At 48.1% G+C, this 20,609-nt stretch overlaps 1 protein-coding gene across 1 annotated transcript; it reads right to left on the bottom strand.

Annotated features, from left to right (window-relative positions):
- Positions 1–8,635: 8,635 nt before the first annotated feature.
- ppil3 (peptidylprolyl isomerase (cyclophilin)-like 3) lies at positions 8,636–16,307 on the bottom strand. The gene is made up of 6 exons (XM_080212299.1): positions 16,108–16,307; positions 13,604–13,678; positions 12,330–12,423; positions 11,964–12,031; positions 11,284–11,402; positions 8,636–9,606 (listed from the first exon to the last, which is right to left on the bottom strand). The coding sequence occupies exons 1-6, from the start codon at positions 16,108–16,110 to the stop codon at positions 9,480–9,482; spliced, it is 486 nt and encodes a 161-aa protein (XP_080068425.1). The 5' UTR covers positions 16,111–16,307; the 3' UTR covers positions 8,636–9,479.
- Positions 16,308–20,609: the final 4,302 nt, after the last annotated feature.

Raw genomic sequence — 20,609 nt, 5'->3', positions numbered from 1 at the left:
GAAAATTAAAGAATGTCTTCGTTCTCCTTTGAAATGCAGCATGTTAAACTCTGCAACATTATTTTACTTCAAAAGTTTTATGCAGGTTAATGTGCTCAAGAGTTAAGGACAAGTATATTTCAGTTGTGGATTTATTGGATATGCTCATACCAAGTTAACAAACTCCAGGAAAGCAGCCAGAGCAGTTTATCTGTGCCCTGCGGTGGCACGGTGGTTAGCACTGCTTCCTCACAGTGCCAGGGACCTGGGTTCAGTTCCAGGCTTGAATCACTGTCTATATGGAGTCTGCATGTTCTCCCCATGTCTACATGGGTTTCCTCCAGGTGTTCTGGTTTCCTCCCATAGTCCGAAAGACTTGCTGGTTAGGTGGATTGGCCATCCTAAATTCTCCCTCAGTGTACCCGGACAGGTGCCGGAATGTGGCGAGACTAGGGGATTTTCACACTAACTTCATTGCAGTGTGAATGTCAGCCTACTTGTGACGAATAAATAAATGTTAAACTCCAGCAGCCCTGATTTTAATTGTCCCACCCCACATTTGTACCAATCAAATCTCCCCTCAGCCTCCTCTGTTCCAAAGACAATTCCAGCCTTTCCAATCTTTCCTCATAGCTGCAATTTTCCAGTTCTGGCAACATCCTTATCGATCTCCTCTGTACCCTCTCCAATGGAATTACATTCTTTCTGTAATGAGGTGACTGGAACTGCACGCAGTGCTCTAGCTGTGACCTAACTAATGTTCTATTTAATTCCAGCATCACCTCCCTGCTCTTATATTCTGGGCCTTGGCTAATAAATGAAAGGATTCCATTTGCCTTCTTAACCACCATATCGACCTGTCCTGCTTCAGGGATCTGTGGACATTCACTCCAAGGTCTCTCGCTTCCTCTACACCTCAGTATTTCCCCCATTTACTGTGTAATCCTTCACCTTGTTTGATAACCAAATATATCATCTCACACTTCTGCAGGCTGGATTCCATTTACCATTTTTCTGCCCACTCAACCAGTTCATCGATACCTTCCTCCCGTCTACAACTATCCTCCTCACGTAACCAATTTTTGTGTCTTCTGCAAACTACTTGATCATTCCCTCTACCTTTATGATGAAATCATTAATACCACAAAAGGCAGGGGACCCACTACTGAGTGCTGTGGAACTCCATTGGAAGACTTGAATAGCAGGTTAGTTGTAAAGGCTTGCATTCTAATCAGTAATCTGTAAACTGTCTGTGCTGTTATACTCTCTATCTGAGGCCAGCACTCTCCATTCAGCTGACGAAGAGGGAACCTCAAAAGCTTGTGAGTTTAACAAGAACAAAAACAGCCCTGGAAACAGGCCCTTCGGCCCAACGAGCCCATGCCGCCATTTTGACATTATGAGTCCCCCCTCCACCCATGACCCTTCTCTACGCTTATGGCATTTCCACAGTGAGGGAAGACTAATTTAGGGACAATTTGTTACACCATTTAGCCTAATAGCACATCTTTGGGGTGTGGGAGGAAACCCACGCAAGCACAGGGAGAATGTGCAAACTCCCACAGACACCGGCCCAAATCCATGTGTCTGCACAGCAGACAGTGATAGTCACCTCCTTAACTACAATGCCTGCATTGTCTCCATCTTTTAAGAAGACAGACACAAAGGGCGGGATTTTATGTCCTCACTTGTCCCGAAATTGTAAAATCCCGCCTGAGGTTAATGGACCTTTCCATGATCAGCCTCTCGGCTGCCCCGATTCCTGTGGCAGGCGGGACGGTAAAATTCCAGCCAAAGTATTCAATCAGAACCAAATCCAAATCTTCCACCTCACACATAGGTAACCTTTTTGATCTCTAATTTATCCTACTCTTTCCATAGTTATCCTTTTATTTTTGATTAATGATAAAACATCTTTAGGTTCTCCTTGATTTTATTTGCCAATATTTTTTCATGCCATCTTTTTGCTATCCTAATTTCCTTTCTGTTTTAATTCCTCCACTTTCTATACTCATCTCCGTTTTCCTGTAGTGTTGAATTATCGGCGTCTGATAGAAGCTCTCCTTTTCTGCCTTATCCTGTAAGATCCTTGACATCGGGGGGGTTCTAGATTTCACTCATTCACCCTTTTCTTTATGGAAACACGTTTATTCTGAATTCCTTGACTCAGCCCTATGAATACTTCCCATTTCTCTTGCACTGATTCACCTGCAAGTAACTGTTTCCTTTTCAATAATTATGTTAAAACTAACCGAATTATGATCACTACCACCAAAATGCTCCCCTCTGTCACTCCTTCCATCTGCCCAGCTTCATTTCCTAAAAATAAATCTAGAACCCTCCCTTCTCGTTGGATTTGCTACAGGTTGGTCAAAAACTTTCTCCTGGGTGCACCATAAGAATCCTTTTCTCTTCATTCCTTTTATACCAAAATTATCCTAATTAATATCACAGTAGTTAAAAATCCCAATAATTACTGCCCTTCGTTTTTGCTCTTCTCTGAGATTTGCTTACACATTTGCTCATCTATCTCCCTCTGACTGTTTGAGGGTCAGTAGTTCATTCTCAGTATTGTGACTGGCCCCGTTTTTATTCCTAAACTCAATCCATATAGCCTCAGTTGATGATTCTTCTAACATATTATCCCTCCTCACAGCTGTAATTGCTTCTCTAACCAAAATTTTCAAACCTCTCCTTTTTTATTTACCTCCCTATCTCATCTGAAAACCCCGTAATTAGGAATGATGCTGTTCCTGTCCCTCTTTGCACCAGGTTTCTGTAATAGCTGCGATATCACACTGCCATATTTCAGTCTGGGCTCTCAGCTTGTCTGCTTTATTTACTGCACTCCTTCCGTTGAAGTAAATCCCCTTGAGCGCTGCCAAACTCTCTCTCGTTTTCTATCTTTTGTTTCCTCTGCCTTCCAGATTCACTCATTGATTTTCTACCTTCCGTTGCCGCCTCTGATTCCACTCCATCCGAGTCTGCTCTCAGATTCCCCTGTCAATCTGGTTCAAACCCACCCCAACAGCACTCGCAAAGCTCCCAGCAATTAGACTGTTCATAGTCCCATTGAGGTGCAAACTGTCTGGCTTATACAGGTCCCATCTTCCCCAGAACTGGTCCCCATGCCTCAAGAATCTGAACCCCTCCCTCCTACACATCTCTCCAGGTCGACATTCACCAGCTGTCACCTATTTCTGTGCCCCGTAGGTGTGGCACCGGAGTAACCTGGAGATTAATATCTTTGGGGCCCTGTTTTTCACTATCTTACCCAGCTCTCCAAAACCTGCATTGTTGGTACCAATGTGAACCATGACCTCTGGCTGTTCACTCTCCCCCCCTCTCTCTGTGCTAAATACATAGCAATTATTTGATAATGCTCTTGTACAGTAACTCAGGACATTTTTTTAAAAAATGAGATGCAATATAAATGTAAGTTGCTGTTATTGATGGTGCATTTCATTCCCAGTTTGCTTCATGGGCAAACCCACCATTACCTTATTCTGTGCCATTCCCAAACAGGGAATAAAGTTACTTTCAATAGATTCCACAAATGAACATAATTAAATAAGACCTGAATTAACAGGACCAGGGTAAGTGCTGTAGGTAAAATAATACCTGGAAGACTGTTAGTGAGTCAAGAATACAGTGGTTTATTCCAAAGCTTTGGGGAGAAACTGGCTCCAATTAAGGCTTACCAGACTTCTCACAGAACACAAACACAAGTGGACATTTATACATTCTGAGCTCCAGCAGGAATCACGATTCAAAGTTCCAATTCCTGCCAGACCTCCAGTTCTTCCCTCCTGGGTCATTTTGCAAACCCAGGCAAGTCACGGGGGTTACAGATAGTGCGACATGAACCCAAGATCCCTGTTGAGACCGTCCTCATGTGTGCAGAACTTGCAAAACCTCACTTACTGTACTGTCTGGAGACAATACATATCTCTTTAACCTGTGATCAGTGCTCCTTCCACTCACATTGTCGGCCACTTTAAGACTTGAACAGCAGGTTAGGTGTAAAGATTCGCGTTCTAATCAGTAATCTGTAAACTGTCTGTGCTTTATATGCTCTGTCTGAGGCCAGAACTCTCCATTCACCTGACGAAGGGACTAACCCGAAAGGTTGTGAGTTTACTATCAAATAAATCGGTTGGACTTTAACCTGGTGTTGTCAGACTTTTTACTGTGTTTACCCCAGTCCAACACCGGCATCTCCACATCATTTAGAGACATCATTAACAGGTAGCCATCTCTGGGAGAGCCTGAGGATGGATATTCCAGTTCCTGGGCAATGGATATCTTTAAAAAACTGTGCTGCATTTTGATAAGAACAAAACACCAAGCGGATGAACATCACCCCGATTCTTTCAAGTAAAAGTATGTAAGACTTGCATTGCTATAGTATCTTTTATGACCTCAGGATGCCCCACAAACTTTACACTGAATTGACATGTGGTCAGTGTTGGAATTTAGGAAATATGGCAGCCAATATATACACAGCAAGATCCCACAAACTGCAATGCCATAATGACCAGGTCATTTGCTGCAGTGATGTTGGTTAAGAATAAATGTTGACCTCATCACAGAGGAGAACTCCCCTAAGTCTTTTTCAAAGCATCCTCCCATGGGTTCATCCACCCAGCAGCAGACAGGACCTCATCTTAACACCCCATCCAAAAGACAAAAAGTAACCCTAACTCTTGTAGCCTGTCCGTGTAACTAAGAGCTCAAAGATTAGGTTCCATCCTGTTACCCTTCAGCATCCTCTCCAATGCCTCAATATCCTTCATTTAGTGCAAGATCCAAAACTGGTCTTAATATTTATTGACTACAGCTCAGCCTTCAACACTATTATTCCCAGGAAACTCATCTCCAAACTCTGTGGCCTGGGCCTCGGCACCTCCCTCTGCGACTGAATCCTGAACTTCCTCACAGACTACAATCAGTAAGGATAGGAACAACACCTCCTCCACAATCATCCTCAACACCGGTGCCCCACAAGGCTGTGTTCTCAGCCCCCTACTATACTCCTTATACACCTATGACTGTGTGGCCAAATTCCCCTCCAATCCGATTTTCAAGTTTGCTGACGCCACCACCATAGTGAGTCAAACAATGACGAGACAAGAGTACAGGAATGAGATAGAGAATCTGGTGAACTGGTGCGGCAACAATAATCTCTCCTTCAATGTCAACAAAACAAAGGAGATTGTCATCAACTTCAGGAAGTGTAAAGGAGAACATGCCCCTGTCTACATCAATGGGGACAAATTAGAAAGGGTCAAGAGCTTCAAGATTTTAGGTGTCCAGATCACCAACAACCTGTTCTGGTCCCCCCCATGCTGACACTATAGTTAAGAAAACCCACCAATGCCTCTACTTTCTCAGAAGACTAAGGAAATCTGGCATGTCAGCTACAACTCTTACCAACTTTTACAGATGCACCGTAGAAAGCACTCTTTCTGGTTGTATCACAGCTTGGTATGGCTCCTGCTCTGCCCAAGACTGCAAGAAACTACAAAAGGTCATGAATGTAGCCCAATCCATCACGCAAACCAGCCTCCCATCCATTAACACTGTCTACATTTCCCGCTACCTCGGAAAAGCGGCCAGCATAATTAAGGACCCCACACACCCCGGACATTCTCTCTTCCACCTTCTTCCATTAGGAAAAAGATACAAAAGTCTGAGGTCACGTACCAACCGACTCAAGAACAGCTTCTTCCCTGCTGCTGTCAGACTTTTGTATGGACCTACTTCGCATTAAGTTGATCTTTCTCTACACCCGCGCTATGACTGTAACGCTACATTCTGCACTCGCTCATTTCCTTCTCTATGAACAGTATGTTTTATCTGTTTGGCGTGCAAGAAACAATACTTTTCACTGTATGTTAATACATGTGACAATAATAAATCAAATAACTAAAACCCAAGTGAATTATTTGTTATCCTCCCAACATCATCTGAAGCCCTGGTACCTGTCCCTGTTTCTGTCTCACACTGTTTGGGGCTCTTTAACATTGACTCCTATCCCCAAGCCTCATTCCTAACCTGACTCAGTTAGTGAACAGCATCCCACAGTATAGACATTCCTCAGGGTCTGAGGGTTGATGGTACAGAGAGATATAGGCTACTGAATAGGCAGAAAGCATTCCTCTGGAGTGTTCCTGTAGATTGAATTACAGCCACAAGTTCAAGCTGGTAGAAGGAACATTTAATATTCATTAAATTGGGAACCAGTGAGGGCACAGTGAGAATTGCGATGTCTGTCCCAGTTCATCTCTGAACTGAGCCAATCTGGGGACTAATGGTATGCTAGCCTTTATAGGAAGGGGTATAGAGTACAAGAGCTGGAGTCTAATGTTGCAGTTGTATAGAACGTTGGTTAGGCCGCATTTGGAGTACTGCGTCCAGTTCTGGTTGCTTTACTACCGGAAAGATGTAGAGACCCTGGAGAGAGCGCAGAGGTGGTTTACCAGGATGCTGCCTGGTATGGAAGGACTGGGTTATGAGGAAAGATTGAGCAAATTGGGGCTGTTTTCCCTTGTAAAACGGAGACTGAGGAGGGGATCTAATAGAGGTATATAAGATTATGAAGGGTGTAGATAGAGTAAACAGTGGTAAGCTTTTTCCTAGATTGGAAACGCACATTACGAGAGGCCATGGGCTCAGGGTGAGCGGGGCGAGGTATAATTCAGATGTTAGAGGGAGGTTTTTCACACAGAGGGTCGTGGGGGTATGGAATGCACTGCCAAGTAAAGTGGTGGAGGCAGGCACACTGGAGTTGTTTAAGGGATATTTAGATAGGCACATGAGCAGGATGGAGATGGAGGGATATCGGAGACTGTTTTAAATAAGGTTCATTAGCATTGGGATGTTCCTGGGAATCAATTGATTCCTATGGACCTTCCAACATATTTTCTGGCTCACTTGTTTTACATTTGAGCTTCTGGGGATTCCCTTGAATGTTTGTGTAAGGATGTGCATGTTATTGATGTTTTTCTCTTTTAATCCACAGGTGCTTTGGTCCACCTTGTTCTCCGAGGGGCATACCCGCGATGGTCGTACGAGGGCTGCTCTTGGATGTTTTAAGAGTAGCCTAGTACTTCATGTCGTTAGTGTGTGCTTAAACTGGACCTGACGCTGGGCGACAGAACAGCTCAGTGACTATCACTGTTTGCTGTGCAGATACATGGATTTGGGCCAGTGTCTGTGGGAGTTTGCGCATTCTCCCCGTGCCTGCGTGGGTTTTCTCCAGGTGCTCCGGTTTCCTCCCACACCCCAAAGATGTGCTCTTAGGCTGATTGGTGTAACAAATTGTCCCTAAATTAGTCTCCCCTCAATCTGGTTTCCAATGTGGAGTGCCATAAGCGTAGACAAGGGTCATGGGTGGAAGAGGGGACTCACAATGTTAAAATGGCGGTGCGGGCTCGTTGGGCCAAAGGGCCTGTTTCCCGTGCTGTGTTGTTCTTTGTTCGTTAGGGTCACATCACAAACAATGTCTGATCATTATTTAATTGTAACTTGAGTAGATCCAGGACACTGTGCAGATTCACAGACACGACTGAAAGTATGACGACAATAGAAAATCTGCTTCACGAAGACAACCATCATTCCAGCACCAAAGAAAAGCCAAGCAGCGTGCCTTAACAAAGGAAAGTTTATTTATTAGTCGCAAGTATGGCTTACATTAACACTGCAATGAAGTTACAGTGAAATTTCCCTGGTCGCCACAGTCCAGCACCTGTTTGGGTCAATGCACCCAACTAATCACGTCTTTCAGAATGTGGGAGGAAACATGAGCATCCAGAGAAAACCCACGCAGACATGGGGAGAATGTGCAAACACCATTGACAGTGACCCAAGCTGGGTCCCTAGTATTTTGTCCAACGAGGGGCATACACGCAATGGGTCGTATGAGGGCTGCTCTTGGTTGTTTTGTGAATAGCCTCGTACTTCACGTCGTTAGTTTACGCTTAAACTGGGCCAGACGCTGGGCATCACGACAGCTCAGTGACTATCACTGTTTGCTGTACAGATACATGGATTTGGGCCGGTGTCTGTGGGAGTTTGCGCATTCTGCCCGTGCCTGCATGGGTTTTCTCCGGGTGCTCCGGTTTCCTCCCACACCCCAAAGATGTGCTGTTAGGCTGATTGGAAGTAATAAATTGTCCCTAAATTAGCCTTCCCTCAACCTGGAATGCCATCAGCATAGACAAGGGTCATGGGTGGAGAGGGGGGACTCAATGTTAAAATGGCAGCGCGGGCTCATTGGAGCCTCAGAAAAGCAGCAGCAAAATTAAGGACCCCAAGCATCCCGGACATTCTCTCTCCCACCAGGAAAAAGATACAAAAGTCTGAGGTCACGTACCGACCGTCTCAAGAACAGCTTCTTCCCTGCTGCTGTCAGAATTTTGAACGGACCTACCTTGAGTTAAGTTGATCTTTCTCTACACCCTCGCTGTGACTGTAACACTACATTCTGCACTCTCTCATTTCCTTCTCTATGAATGGTATGCTTTGTATAGCATGCAAGAAAATACTTTCCACTGTATACTGATACATGTGACAATGATAAACCTGAATCCCATCCCTGCATCAGTTTTTGTACCTTCATCAGCTAATATAATCATTGTCCCAAATGCAACACTCAGAAATTAGGATTTTATTTCACCTTGCATATAAAAATATTCTCAAAAATGTCCAACTTGAAAATTCCATAAATCACCTTAAACATATGCTGCAGGCTGAATGTTTTGTATCAGACACATCAAATAACTGATGCCCCAGTTACAAACATCATCGCCCAGTGTAAAAGGCCACATAGACTCAGTTCCCCAGGCCATGTCAAAGTATCAGATCCAGGGGAGGTGTGTGATCTGACACCAGCACAAACCAGCTCCTCCAGCTGTAGTAAAGGGTTGTGGGGGAAAACAGAACTGGGGGGAATCAGCAGGTGTGTTCTGACTGAGGATTGAACTTGAAGCCTGAATTTGTGTGTTCTCTCCTCCAACATGGACTGTGCGTGTACACTCCCAGCTATTTTCCAGTTTAATACAACTCAGGGAGGGTACAGGACAAAGAGAAGAGAGAGAATGATTGATGGGAGAGATTGAGATGGAGGCACACACGAGAGAGAGAGAGGAGAGGGGGAATGAGGGGTAGAAACAGGGAGAGAGGAATTGGCAGAAAAATGGGAGAGTGTGAAATGCAGAAAGGGAGATGGAAATAGAGGAGAAAGAGATAGAGACAAATATGAGAGGTAGAGAGACATGGAGAGAAAGGAGGAGAGCTAGTGAAAGGGAGAGGAGAGAGAGCACAAGTAAGTAACAGGTAGCCTTCTGCATAGCCCAGGTGAGCCCTGTTCCTTCGAGCTGTGGGATATGCTGAGGTCTAATGATGGATTATTAGCTTGGGCTTGTCTTTTTCCTCTACTTCCCAATCTGATCTTCATTCTCAGCGGAATGATCTCTCACTCCTACAGGTGCCTGAGATCAGAGTGCGAACGGATTGGCGTGAATAACTATATCTTTGATACGGACGTCGGTCAATGGTCGGAATGTCTTCTCATTCACTGGAAGCTTCTCTAACTCATCGAGCGTCTCTAGCCCATCGATGACCCTGGTTGGGGAAAGAGAGAGCGCGATTATGAGGAGAGCTCACACAAACAAGAATAAAGACAAATTACTGCGGATGCTGGAAGCTGAAACCAAAACAGAAAATGCTGGAAAATCTCAGCAGGTCTGGCAGCATCTGTAAGGGCAGAAAAGAGCTGACATTTCGAGTCCAGATGATCCATCCAGATGATCAGCTTTACAAAGGGTGATCCAGACTTGAAACATCAGCTCTTTTCTCTCCTTACAGATGCCCTCAGACCTGCTGAAATTTTCCAGCATTTCCTCTTTTGGTCTCACACAAACAAGGGTTGTATTCTCTGGGAATTAGCAGAATGAAGAATGTTCGATTAAGTTTCCTACCTATTAAGGCAGGCGAGGGCCTAGAGGACATAGCCTCCAAATAACAGCCATTTCCACACACACACACACACACACACACACACACAGAGAGTGGTAGAAGTTTGGAACACTTCCATTAATGGCAATTGATACTTGATCTGAGATTGATACATTTTATTATCTAAAAGCATTAAGTGATGTGGGACGAAGGGAGTAATATAGAGTTAGGTCATGGATCAGGTATTGAATGATGCAGCAGGCTTTAGGAGCTGAAGTGCCTCCTCCTGTTCTGGTCTGGATTTGTTACAGATATTGCTCACACCTAACAGATGTGAGCAGTGAATGCAGCTCCTCTTTATGGTACTCAGCTTCATTCAGAGCTCAGTGTCACTACACGCAGAACTCCCACTATCAGCCCCAAAATCTACATGAATCTACAGTTCACTAATGACACGTGATCCATGTGTGAGCTGTTCTGAACACACACAGCTCCTCCAGCCACACACCTGGATATTAATGCTGTGCACTCTGTTCCTTTACAAAGTTCAGAGAGGCATTTGTGTGAAAAACAGAAATGAGGCTTCCGGTGGGCACTGCCATAGCCTCAATGCTCTATAATATGTGGTCCAGGTACATCCCTCACTGGATAATACTCAGACCAGCTATAAAGGGTGTGGGTGCCAGTGGAGAATATGGAGGTGCAGAGTGAACCCTGCGAATGTAAAGGTGTCGCGCTGTGATTACACACATTGTGGAGATGCTGGCATTGGACTGGGGTAAACACAGTAAGAAGTCTGACAACACCAGGTTTAAGTCCAACCGATTTATTTGATAGTAAACTCACTAGCTTTCAAGGTTTGCCTCTCCGTGAAGTGAATGAAGAGTTCTGGCCTCAGGCAGAGCATATAACAGCACAGTTTACTGTCTGTGTAAACTGTCTGTGCTGTTATATGCTCTGTCTGAGGCCAGAACTCTCCATTCACCTGACGAAGAGGGGAACCTCGAAAGCTTGTGAGTCTACTATCAAATAAATCGGTTGGACTTAAACCTGGTGTTGTCAGACTTCTTACTGTGATTACACACATTGCCAGTGAATGGTGCTGCGGTGCCTCTGATAGACTATTTCCAATGTTTAATGATAAAGAGGAACAGATTCTAATCACTGAAATTAATTAATGTCCACAAATTAGCTGTGTTAGAGTAAGGCAGGTATATGTTATTGTGGCTGCACATTTCTCTATAAAGAGAATGCTTTGGGAGCAGCTGAAGGATGTAAAGCCCTCCCCGGTCAGGAAGTCCTGAGGACACTGCCTGCAGCACAATGTCACATGAATGAACCTACTTGCCAAACACTGTGTACTTCATGTCCAGCTGAGGCTGCTTCCCGTATGTAAAGAAGAACTGTGACCCATTGCTGTTGGGACCGCTGTTTGCCATGGAAACCACCCCTCGTACATTGTGCTGAAAAAGACAAGGATAGGAGGGTTAACAGAATCAGAAACCAGCAACACTGTCACACACACCAGAGGCACTCAGGGATGGCGCAGACAGTCACACTGACATTACTGTCACACACTGACCTCCCCATCACTCACCTGGGGGCGGGGGGGCCCCCTCACACACTGACCTCTCCGTCATTCAGTGACCAGGGGGTGTGTGCACACACCGACCACCCACTCACTCACTGGGGGTCACACGCTGACCTTCCCATCACTCAATTGGGGGGGGGGGGGGAGGGGTCACAGACTGACCTTCCTGTCACTCACTGGGGGGGGTGGGGGACGGAGGTCACACACTGATCTCCCCGTCACTCACTGGGGGAGGGTCACGCACCGACCTTCCCGTCACTCACTGGGGGGCAGGGGGGCCACACCCACCTCCCCATCAATCACTGGGGGGGAGGGGGGTGTTCACACACCAACCTCCTCGTCACCTATCGGGTGGGGTCACACACTGACCTCACTGTCACTCTCTGGGAATTAAATTCTGAGGAACAAAGATATTTTGAATATGAAGTGTCACCTTAAGATGTTCACTAATCTCATCTTCATACCTCCTCCCCCAGATACTGCAGCCTCCTTTGCCAGTGCCTGTCGACAGTGAAAAAAAAGCAGACAAGTAGCACAACAACAACAATCTGTGTTTAGGGAGCACCGTTAACAGAATTACAACAATTTGTGCTTTTATGGTACTTTTACTGTCATCGAGCTTCCAGCAGCATTGGGTAGGAGGGAGTTTAAGGGGTAAAGTGGGAGGTTTTAACAAGTATTCCAAAGGTGGAAAGTTGGGTAGTGAGATAGAAAGAAGTAGGGGTGTATTCCAAAGCTTCGAGCCCAGCTGGCTGTAACCAGGGTCATCAATGGCGGCGGTGGGTGGGGAAAGAGTTACCTGTGGGATCTCCAGTCTGCACAATGAAGCCTTTGATATTGCGATGGAATAGACAGCCATTGTAGTAATCACTAGCACACAGTGCCAAGAAATTCTACAGATAAGAGGGAATCAGAAACAATATTAAAGAAACAAATGGCACAAGTGGAACTGCAGTACTGTACCCCAGTGTTATACAGCGACAGACCCGTCCCCACCAGTACTGTACCCCAGTGTTATACAGAGACAGACCCGTCCCCACCAGTACTGTACCCCAGTGTTATACAGAGACAGACCCGTCCCCACCAGTACTGTACCCCAGTGTTATACAGAGACAGACCCGTCCCCACCAGTACTGTACCCCAGTGTTATACAGCGACAGACCCGTCCCCACCAGTACTGTACCCCAGTGTTATACAGCGACAGACCCGTCCCCACCAGTACTGTACCCCAGTGTTATACAGCGACAGACCCGTCCCCACCAGTACTGTACCCCAGTGTTATACAGCGACAGACCCGTCCCCACCAGTACTGTACCCCAGTGTTATACAGCGACAGACCCGTCCCCACCAGTACTGTACCCCAGTGTTATACAGCGACAGACCCGTCCCCACCAGTACTGTACCCCAGTGTTATACAGCGACAGACCCGTCCCCACCAGTACTGTACCCCAGTGTTATACAGCGACAGACCCGTCCCCACCAGTACTGTACCCCAGTGTTATACAGCGACAGACCCGTCCCCACCAGTACTGTACCCCAGTGTTATACAGCGACAGACCCGTCCCCACCAGTACTGTACCCCAGTGTTATACAGCGACAGACCCATCCCTTTTTAAGGGGTGTTTGTAACTTTTAAAAGGCATCTGAACAAATACATGAATAGGATGGGAATAGAGGGGTGTGGTCCCCAAAGGGTTGGGGGTTTTAGTTCAGTTGGTCAGAATGGTCACAGCAAATTTGGAGGGCTAAAGGGCCGATTCCTGTGCTGTAATTTTCTTTGTCCTCACCAGTATTGAATCCATGTTATAAAGTGGCCACAATATTGAGCCCTGGGGTGCTGAGATTAGGAAAACGCCCTCTTACCACTGCTTTTGTCTCTCCCTCACCTATACTGCTTACTGTGCAGGGAGGTGAGGGGAATCCTGGAAAACGCATCATGGCAGAGACAGAGCAGGATTAACAGCAGGGCACAGGCAAGTTGGAAAGCCAGGCACCAGCACAAAATAGTACTAATCAGCCCAAACTACCATCTAGCAATATTAACCAGCACTAATCACCAGTAAGCAGTCCAACCTCACAGCTCCGCGGTGCCCTCTCACAGAACAATTCCAGCTTCATATCGCCGAGGTCTGTGCGGATGGTTAGCGCCTGAAACAGAGAGAGAGGGAGTCACCACCCAACTCAGCATCATGCCAACCACTGCCCTCCTAGCCCAATTCTAACGGCAACAAAGTGGTTAGCACTGCTGCATCATAGCACCAAGGACCTAGGTTTGATTCCCATCTTGGGTCACTCTCTGATCAGAGTCTGCACGTTCTCCCCATGTCTGCATGGGTTTCCTCCCACAGGATGGCAGCCGGTGAGTCTCAGGGGTCAGTGCTGGGACCACATCTTTTCACAATAACGATTTATAGGAAGGAACTGAAGGCACAGTTGCTAAGTCTGCAGATGATACAAAGATATGTAGAGGGACAGGTAGTATTGAGGAAGCAGGGGGGCTGCAGAAGGACTGGGACAGGTTAGGAGAGTGGGCAAAGGAGTGGCAGATGGAATACAATGTGGAAAAGTATGAGGTTATACAATTTGGAAGCAGGAATGGAGGCATAGACTATTTTCTAAATGGGAAAAAGATTAGGAAATCAGAAACGCAAAGGGACTTGGAAATTATTGTTCAAGATTCTCTTAAGGTTAATGTGCAGAGTGAGTCAGCAGCCAGGAAGGCACATGCAATGTTAGCATTCATGTCGAGGAGCTAGAATACAAGAGTAGGGATGAACTTCTGGGGCTGTATATGGCTCTGGTCAGACCCCATTTGGAGTATTATGAGCAGTTTTGGACCTCATATTATAAGGAAGGATGTGCTGCCCTGAAAAGGATCCAGAGGAGGTTCACAAGAATGATCCCTGGAATGAAGAGCTTGTCGTATGAGGAATGGTTGAGGACTCTGGGTCTGTACTCATTGGAGTTCAGAAGGATGAGGGGGTGATCTTATTGAAACTTACAGGAGAGAGTGGACATGGAGAGGATGTTTCCACTAATAGGAAAAACTAGAACCAGAGGGCACAACCTCAAGCTAAAGGGACAATCATTTAAAACAGAAGCGAGGAGGAATTTCTTCAGCCGGAGAGTGGGGAATCTGTGGAACTCTTTGCTGCAGGAGGCTGTGGAGGCTGGGTCATTGAGTGTCTTTAAGACAGAGATAGATAGGTTCTTGATTAATAAGGGGATCAGAGGTTGTGGGGAAAAGACAGGAGAATGGGGATGAGAAAAATATCATAGAACATAGAACATTACAGCGCAGAACAGGCCCTTCGGCCCATGATGTTGCACCGACCAGTTAAAAAAAAAAACAACAACAATGACCCACTAACCTAAACCAATCCCTTTTTGTCCATAAACCTGTCCACAGACCTCTTAAACGCCCCCAAACTAGGCGCATTTACAACTGCAGCAGGCAGGGCATTCCAATCCCTCATCACCCTCTGGGTAAAGAACCTACCCCTGACATCTGTCCTATAACTACCCCCCCTTAGTTTAAAGCCATGCCCCCTCGTGCTAGATTTTTCCATCAGAGGAAAAAGGCTATCACTGTCCACCCTATCTAAACCTCTAATCATCTTATACGTTTCAATAAGATCCCCTCTTAGCCGCCTTCTTTCCAGCGAAAACAACCCCAAATCCCTCAGCCTCTCCTCATAGGACCTCCCCTCCATACCAGGCAACATCCTGGTAAACCTCCTCTGCACCCTCTCCAAAGCCTCCACATCCTTCCTGTAATGTGGGGACCAGAACTGCACACAGTACTCCAAGTGCGGCCACACCAGAGTTGTGTACAGTTGCAACATAACGCTACGACTCCTAAATTCAATCCCCCTACCAATAAACGCCAAGACACCGTACGCCTTCTTAACAACCTTATCTACTTGATTCCCAACTTTCAGGGATCTATGTACACATACACCTGGATCCCTCTGCTCCTCCACTCTATTCAAAGTCTTCCCGTTAGCCCTATACTCAACACATCTGTTATTCCTACCAAAGTGAATTACCTCACATTTCTCCGCATTAAACTTCAATCAGCCATGATTGAATGGTGGAGCAGGCTCGATGGGCTGAGTGGCCTAATTCTGCTCCTGTGTCTTATGGTCTCATTGTCCCAAGGCGTGCTGGTTAGGGTGCATTCGCCATGCTAAATTCTCCCTCAGTCTAACCCAAACAGGTGCCTGGAGTGTGGCGACTAGAGGATTTTCACAGTAACTTCATTGCAGCACCTGAAACAGAGAGTCACCACCCAATCCAGCACCATGCCAATCACCACCCTCCTAGCCCAATTCTGAGGGCAACACAGAGGGTTGGCACCGCTGCATCATAACACCAGCGGCCCAGGTTCAGTTCCCAGCTCGGGTCACTGTCTGCACGTTCTCCCCGTGTCTGCATGGGTTTCCTCCCACAGGATAGCAGCCGGTGATTAGTGGTGTGCCTCAGGGTCAGCCTTGTTTGTGACACGCTCCCCACACACACCCCCCACCCCACAATCCCCCCCACTCCCCCTCCCCATTCCCCACCCCCCCACTCACCATCCCCTCAGCACCAGCTCCCAATACCCCCGACACTCAAACACACTTCCGGTGCCCTGGGATAAACTGTCCCCATCCCCACTTCCGGTGCAACACAATAAAGGCTCCGGGTTGGACAGAGCGATCCGGCGATGCACGGCGAGGGAGTATTGTCCCCGCCGCCGGGAGAAACCTTCCCAGCCTTCTCCCAGTGTCCAGCTCTTGGCAGCTTATTACCATGGCCCTCATATTGCAGCCGCTGACCAACCGTGAGGGACAAAATCAGGAAAATCCCAGCCTGGAGGCAGGGTTTTAGGCCTGGGGGCGGGGTTTTAGGTCTTGGGGGCGGGGTTTTAGGTCTTGGGGGCGGGGTTTTAGGTCTTGGGGGCGGGGTTTTAGGCCTGGGGCGGGGTTTAAGGTCCTGGGGCGGGGTTTTTGCCTGGGGGCGGGGTTTTGGTCTCGGGGGCGGGGTTTTGGTCTCGGGGGCGGGGTTTTGGTCTAGGGGGCGGGGTTTTGGTCTCGGGGGCGGGGTTTTGGTCTAGGGGGCGGGGTTTTGGTCTAGGGGGCGGGGTTTTGGTCTCGGGGGCGGGGTTTTGGTCTCGGGGGCGGGGTTTTGGTCTCGGGGGCGGGGTTTTGGTCTCGGGGGCGGGGTTTTGGTCTCGGGGGCGGGGTTTTGGTCTCGGGGGCGGGGTTTTGGTCTCGGGGGCGGGGTTTTGGTCTCGGGGGCGGGGTTTTGGTCTCGGGGGCGGGGTTTTGGTCTCGGGGGCGGGGTTTTGGTCTCGGGGGCGGGGTTTTGGTCTCGGGGGCGGGGTTTTGGTCTCGGGGGCGGGGTTTTGGTCTCGGGGGCGGGGTTTTGGTCTCGGGGGCGGGGTTTTGGTCTCGGGGGCGGGGTTTTGGTCTCGGGGGCGGGGTTTTGGTCTCGGGGGCGGGGTTTTGGTCTCGGGGGCGGGGTTTTGGTCTCGGGGGCGGGGTTTTGGTCTCGGGGGCGGGGTTTTGGTCTCGGGGGCGGGGTTTTGGTCTCGGGGGCGGGGTTTTGGTCTCGGGGGCGGGGTTTTGGTCTCGGGGGCGGGGTTTTGGTCTCGGGGGCGGGGTTTTGGTCTCGGGGGCGGGGTTTTGGTCTCGGGGGCGGGGTTTTGGTCTCGGGGGCGGGGTTTTGGTCTCGGGGGCGGGGTTTTGGTCTCGGGGGCGGGGTTTTGGTCTCGGGGGCGGGGTTTTGGTCTCGGGGGCGGGGTTTTGGTCTCGGGGGCGGGGTTTTGGTCTCGGGGGCGGGGTTACGGTCTCGGGGCGGGGTTTAGTCTTAGGGCGGGGTTTTGCTCTTGGGGGCGTGGTTTTGGTCTCGGGGGCGGGGTTTTGGTCTCGGGGGCGGGGTTTTGGCCTTGGGGGCGGGGTTTAGTCTTGGGGCGGGGTTTTGGTCCGGGGGGCGGGGTTTAGTCCGGGGGGCGGGGTTTAGTCTTGGGGCGGGGTTTTGCTCTTGGGGGCGGGGTTTAGTCTTGGGGCGGGGTTTTGGTCCGGGGGGCGGGGTTTTGGTCTCGGGGGCGGGGTTTTGGTCTCGGGGGCGGGGTTTTGGTCTCGGGGGCGGGGTTTTGGTCTCGGGGGCGGGGTTTTGGTCTCGGGGGCGGGGTTTTGGTCTCGGGGGCGGGGTTTTGGTCTCGGGGGCGGGGTTTTGGTCCTGGGGGCGGGGTTTAGTCCTGGGGGCGGGGTTTAGTCCGGGGGGCGGGGTTTTGGTCTTGGGGGCGGGTGCTGCTGGTGTGTATGTGAACATACAAATCAGGAGCAGGAGGAGGCCACTCGGCCCATTCAGTCTGTTCTGCCATTCACTAAGATCATCGCTGATCTGACTGTATTTTCAGCCCCACATTCCTGCCTTTCCCCAATAACCTTTCACCCCCTTGTTAATCAAGAATCTATCAGCTCTGCCTTAAAAACATTCAAAGACTTTGCTTCCACAGCCTTTCCAGAAAGAGAGTTCCAGAGACTTCTGGCCTCTGTGGAAGACATTCTCCTCATTTTCATCCTTGTTCTTAAACAATGACCCCCAGTCCTAGATTCCCCAAGAGGAGAAAACGTCCTCTCCATATCCACTCTGCCAGTAACTCTCAGGATCCTCAAGGTTTCTTAACTGATCTAAACTCCAGTGGATACAAACCTAACCTCTCCAACCTTTCCTCATAAGACAACCTGCCCACTGGAATTAGTTCAGTAAACCTCTGAATTGTTTCTAATGTATTTACATCTGGAAAGATGTAAGGAGACCAATACGGAGACCAATACTGTACACAATACCCCAGATATGAGCTCATCAATGTCCGATACAATTGAAACATAACCTCCCTACTTTTATAATCCATTCCCCTCACAATAAACAATGACATTCTATTAGCTTTCCTAATTACTTGCTGTACCTGTTTACTCGCCTTTTGTGATTCATGCAGTAGGACACCCAGATCCATCTGCATCTCAAAGTACTGTAAACTCTCACTCTTTAAATATTAAGCATATTCTTTATTGGACAGTTTCACATTATAATGTCCACATTAAACTCCATTTGCTAGATTTTGTTTCGGTCTTCACGGAGGAGGACGTGAATAATTTGCCGGGTGTTAGCGAGGGAAAGATGGTAGGAGTGGAGGGCCTGAATGACATTATTGTTACTAGAGAGGCGGTGCTCGACAGACTGGAGGGACTGATTGTGGACAAGTCCCCAGGACCGGATGGAATGCATCCAAGGGTACTGAAAGAAATGGTGGAGGTGATAGTGGATGCCTTGGTGATTATTTTCCAAACGTCGCTGGATTCCGGGGAAGTGCCGGAAGATTGGAAAACGGCTAATGTTACGCCGTTGTTTAAGAAGGGTGGCAGGCAAAAGGCAGGGAATTATAGGCCGGTTAGTTTAATATCTGTTGTAGGAAAAATGTTAGAATCCGTGATCAAGGAGAAAATAGCGAGGCATCTTGAGGAGAATTGTTTGATAGAGCAGACGCAGCACGGTTTCGTTAAGGGGAAGTTGCGTCTGACAAATTTATTGGAGTTCTATGAGGATGTGTCTAGGGCGGTGGATAGAGGAGAGCCAGTGGATGTGGTCTTTCTTGATTTTCAGAAGGCGTTTGACAAGGTGCCTCACAAGAGGTTATTGCAGAAGGTCAGGGGGCATGGAGTTGGGGGTAGGGTGTTAGCGTGGATAGAGGATTGGTTGTCAAATAGGAGGCAGAGAGTGGGGGTTAATGGGTGCTATTCGGATTGGCGGATGGTGACTAGTGGAGTGCCCCAGGGATCGGTGCTGGGGCCTCAGCTATTTACCATTTATATAGATGATCTGGAGGAGGGAACCGAGTGTATGGTGTCGAAATTTGCTGATGACACCAAGATTGGTGGAAAGGCAAATTGTGCGGAGGGTGTGGAGAGTCTGCAGAAGGATCTAGATAGGCTGGGCGAATGGGCCAGGAACTGGCAAATGGAATTTAATGTTGGCAAATGTGAGGTTGTCCACTTTGGTAGGAATAATGGTAGGAAGGACTATTACTTACGTGGCGAAAAACTGCAGCATGCAATGGTGCGGAGGGACCTCGGGGTCCTTGTGCATGAGTCGCAAAAACCCAGCCTGCAGGTGCAGCAGGTGGTCAGGAAGGTGAATGGGATGCTGGCCTTCATAGCGAGGGGGATTGAATATAAAAGTAGGGAGGTCTTGCTACAGCTGTACAGGGCACTGGTGAGGCCGCAGCTGGAGTACTGTGTGCAGTTTTGGTCGCCGCACTTACACAAGGATATTTTGGCCTTGGAGGGAGTGCAGAGGAGGTTTACTAGGCTGATACCGGAGTTGGGGGTTGAGCTATGAGGAGAGGCTGAATAAACTAGGCTTGTACTCATTAGAGTTTAGAAGAATGAGGGGAGATCTCATTGAGGCATATAAGATGATGAATGGGATGGATAGGATAGAGGTGGAGAGACTCTTCCTGCTCAGAAAGGACAGTAGGACTAGGGGGCACAGCCTCAAGATAAAGGGGGGGCGGTTTAGAACGGAGTTGAGGAGGAACTTCTTCACTCAAAGGGTGGTGAATCTCTGGAATTCTCTGCCCGTTGAAGTGGTGGAGGCTGCCTCGCTAAATATATTTAAGACGCGGGTTGATGTGTTTTTGATAAGCGAGGGGATTAAGGGTTATGGGGAGAGGGCGGGAATGTGGAACTGAGCCACGACAGATCAGCCATGATCTTATTGAATGGCGGGGCAGGCTTGAAGGGCTAGATGGCCTACTCCTGCTCCTATTTCTTATGTTCTTATGTTCTGGAAAGTACATCCGCTGGTTCCCCTCTATCTTCTGCCAACTCCCTTTATGAATAAAGGAGTTACATTTGCTATTTTCCAATCCAGTGGCGCCTTCCCTGAATCTAGGGAGTTTTGGAAAATTAAAACCAATGCATCAACTGTCTTATTAGCCACTTCTTTCAAGACCATAGGCTGAAGTTCACCCAGACCTGGGGATTTGTTAGCCTGCAGACTCAACAATTTGCTTAATTCCATGTAGCTC

This window comes from Carcharhinus amblyrhynchos, chromosome 25 (genome assembly GCF_965287045.1).
Source record: "Carcharhinus amblyrhynchos chromosome 25, sCarAmb.v2.hapA, whole genome shotgun sequence".
NCBI classification, from domain to species: domain Eukaryota; kingdom Metazoa; phylum Chordata; class Chondrichthyes; order Carcharhiniformes; family Carcharhinidae; genus Carcharhinus; species Carcharhinus amblyrhynchos.
This window is presented reverse-complemented; position numbering and strand designations above follow the sequence as displayed.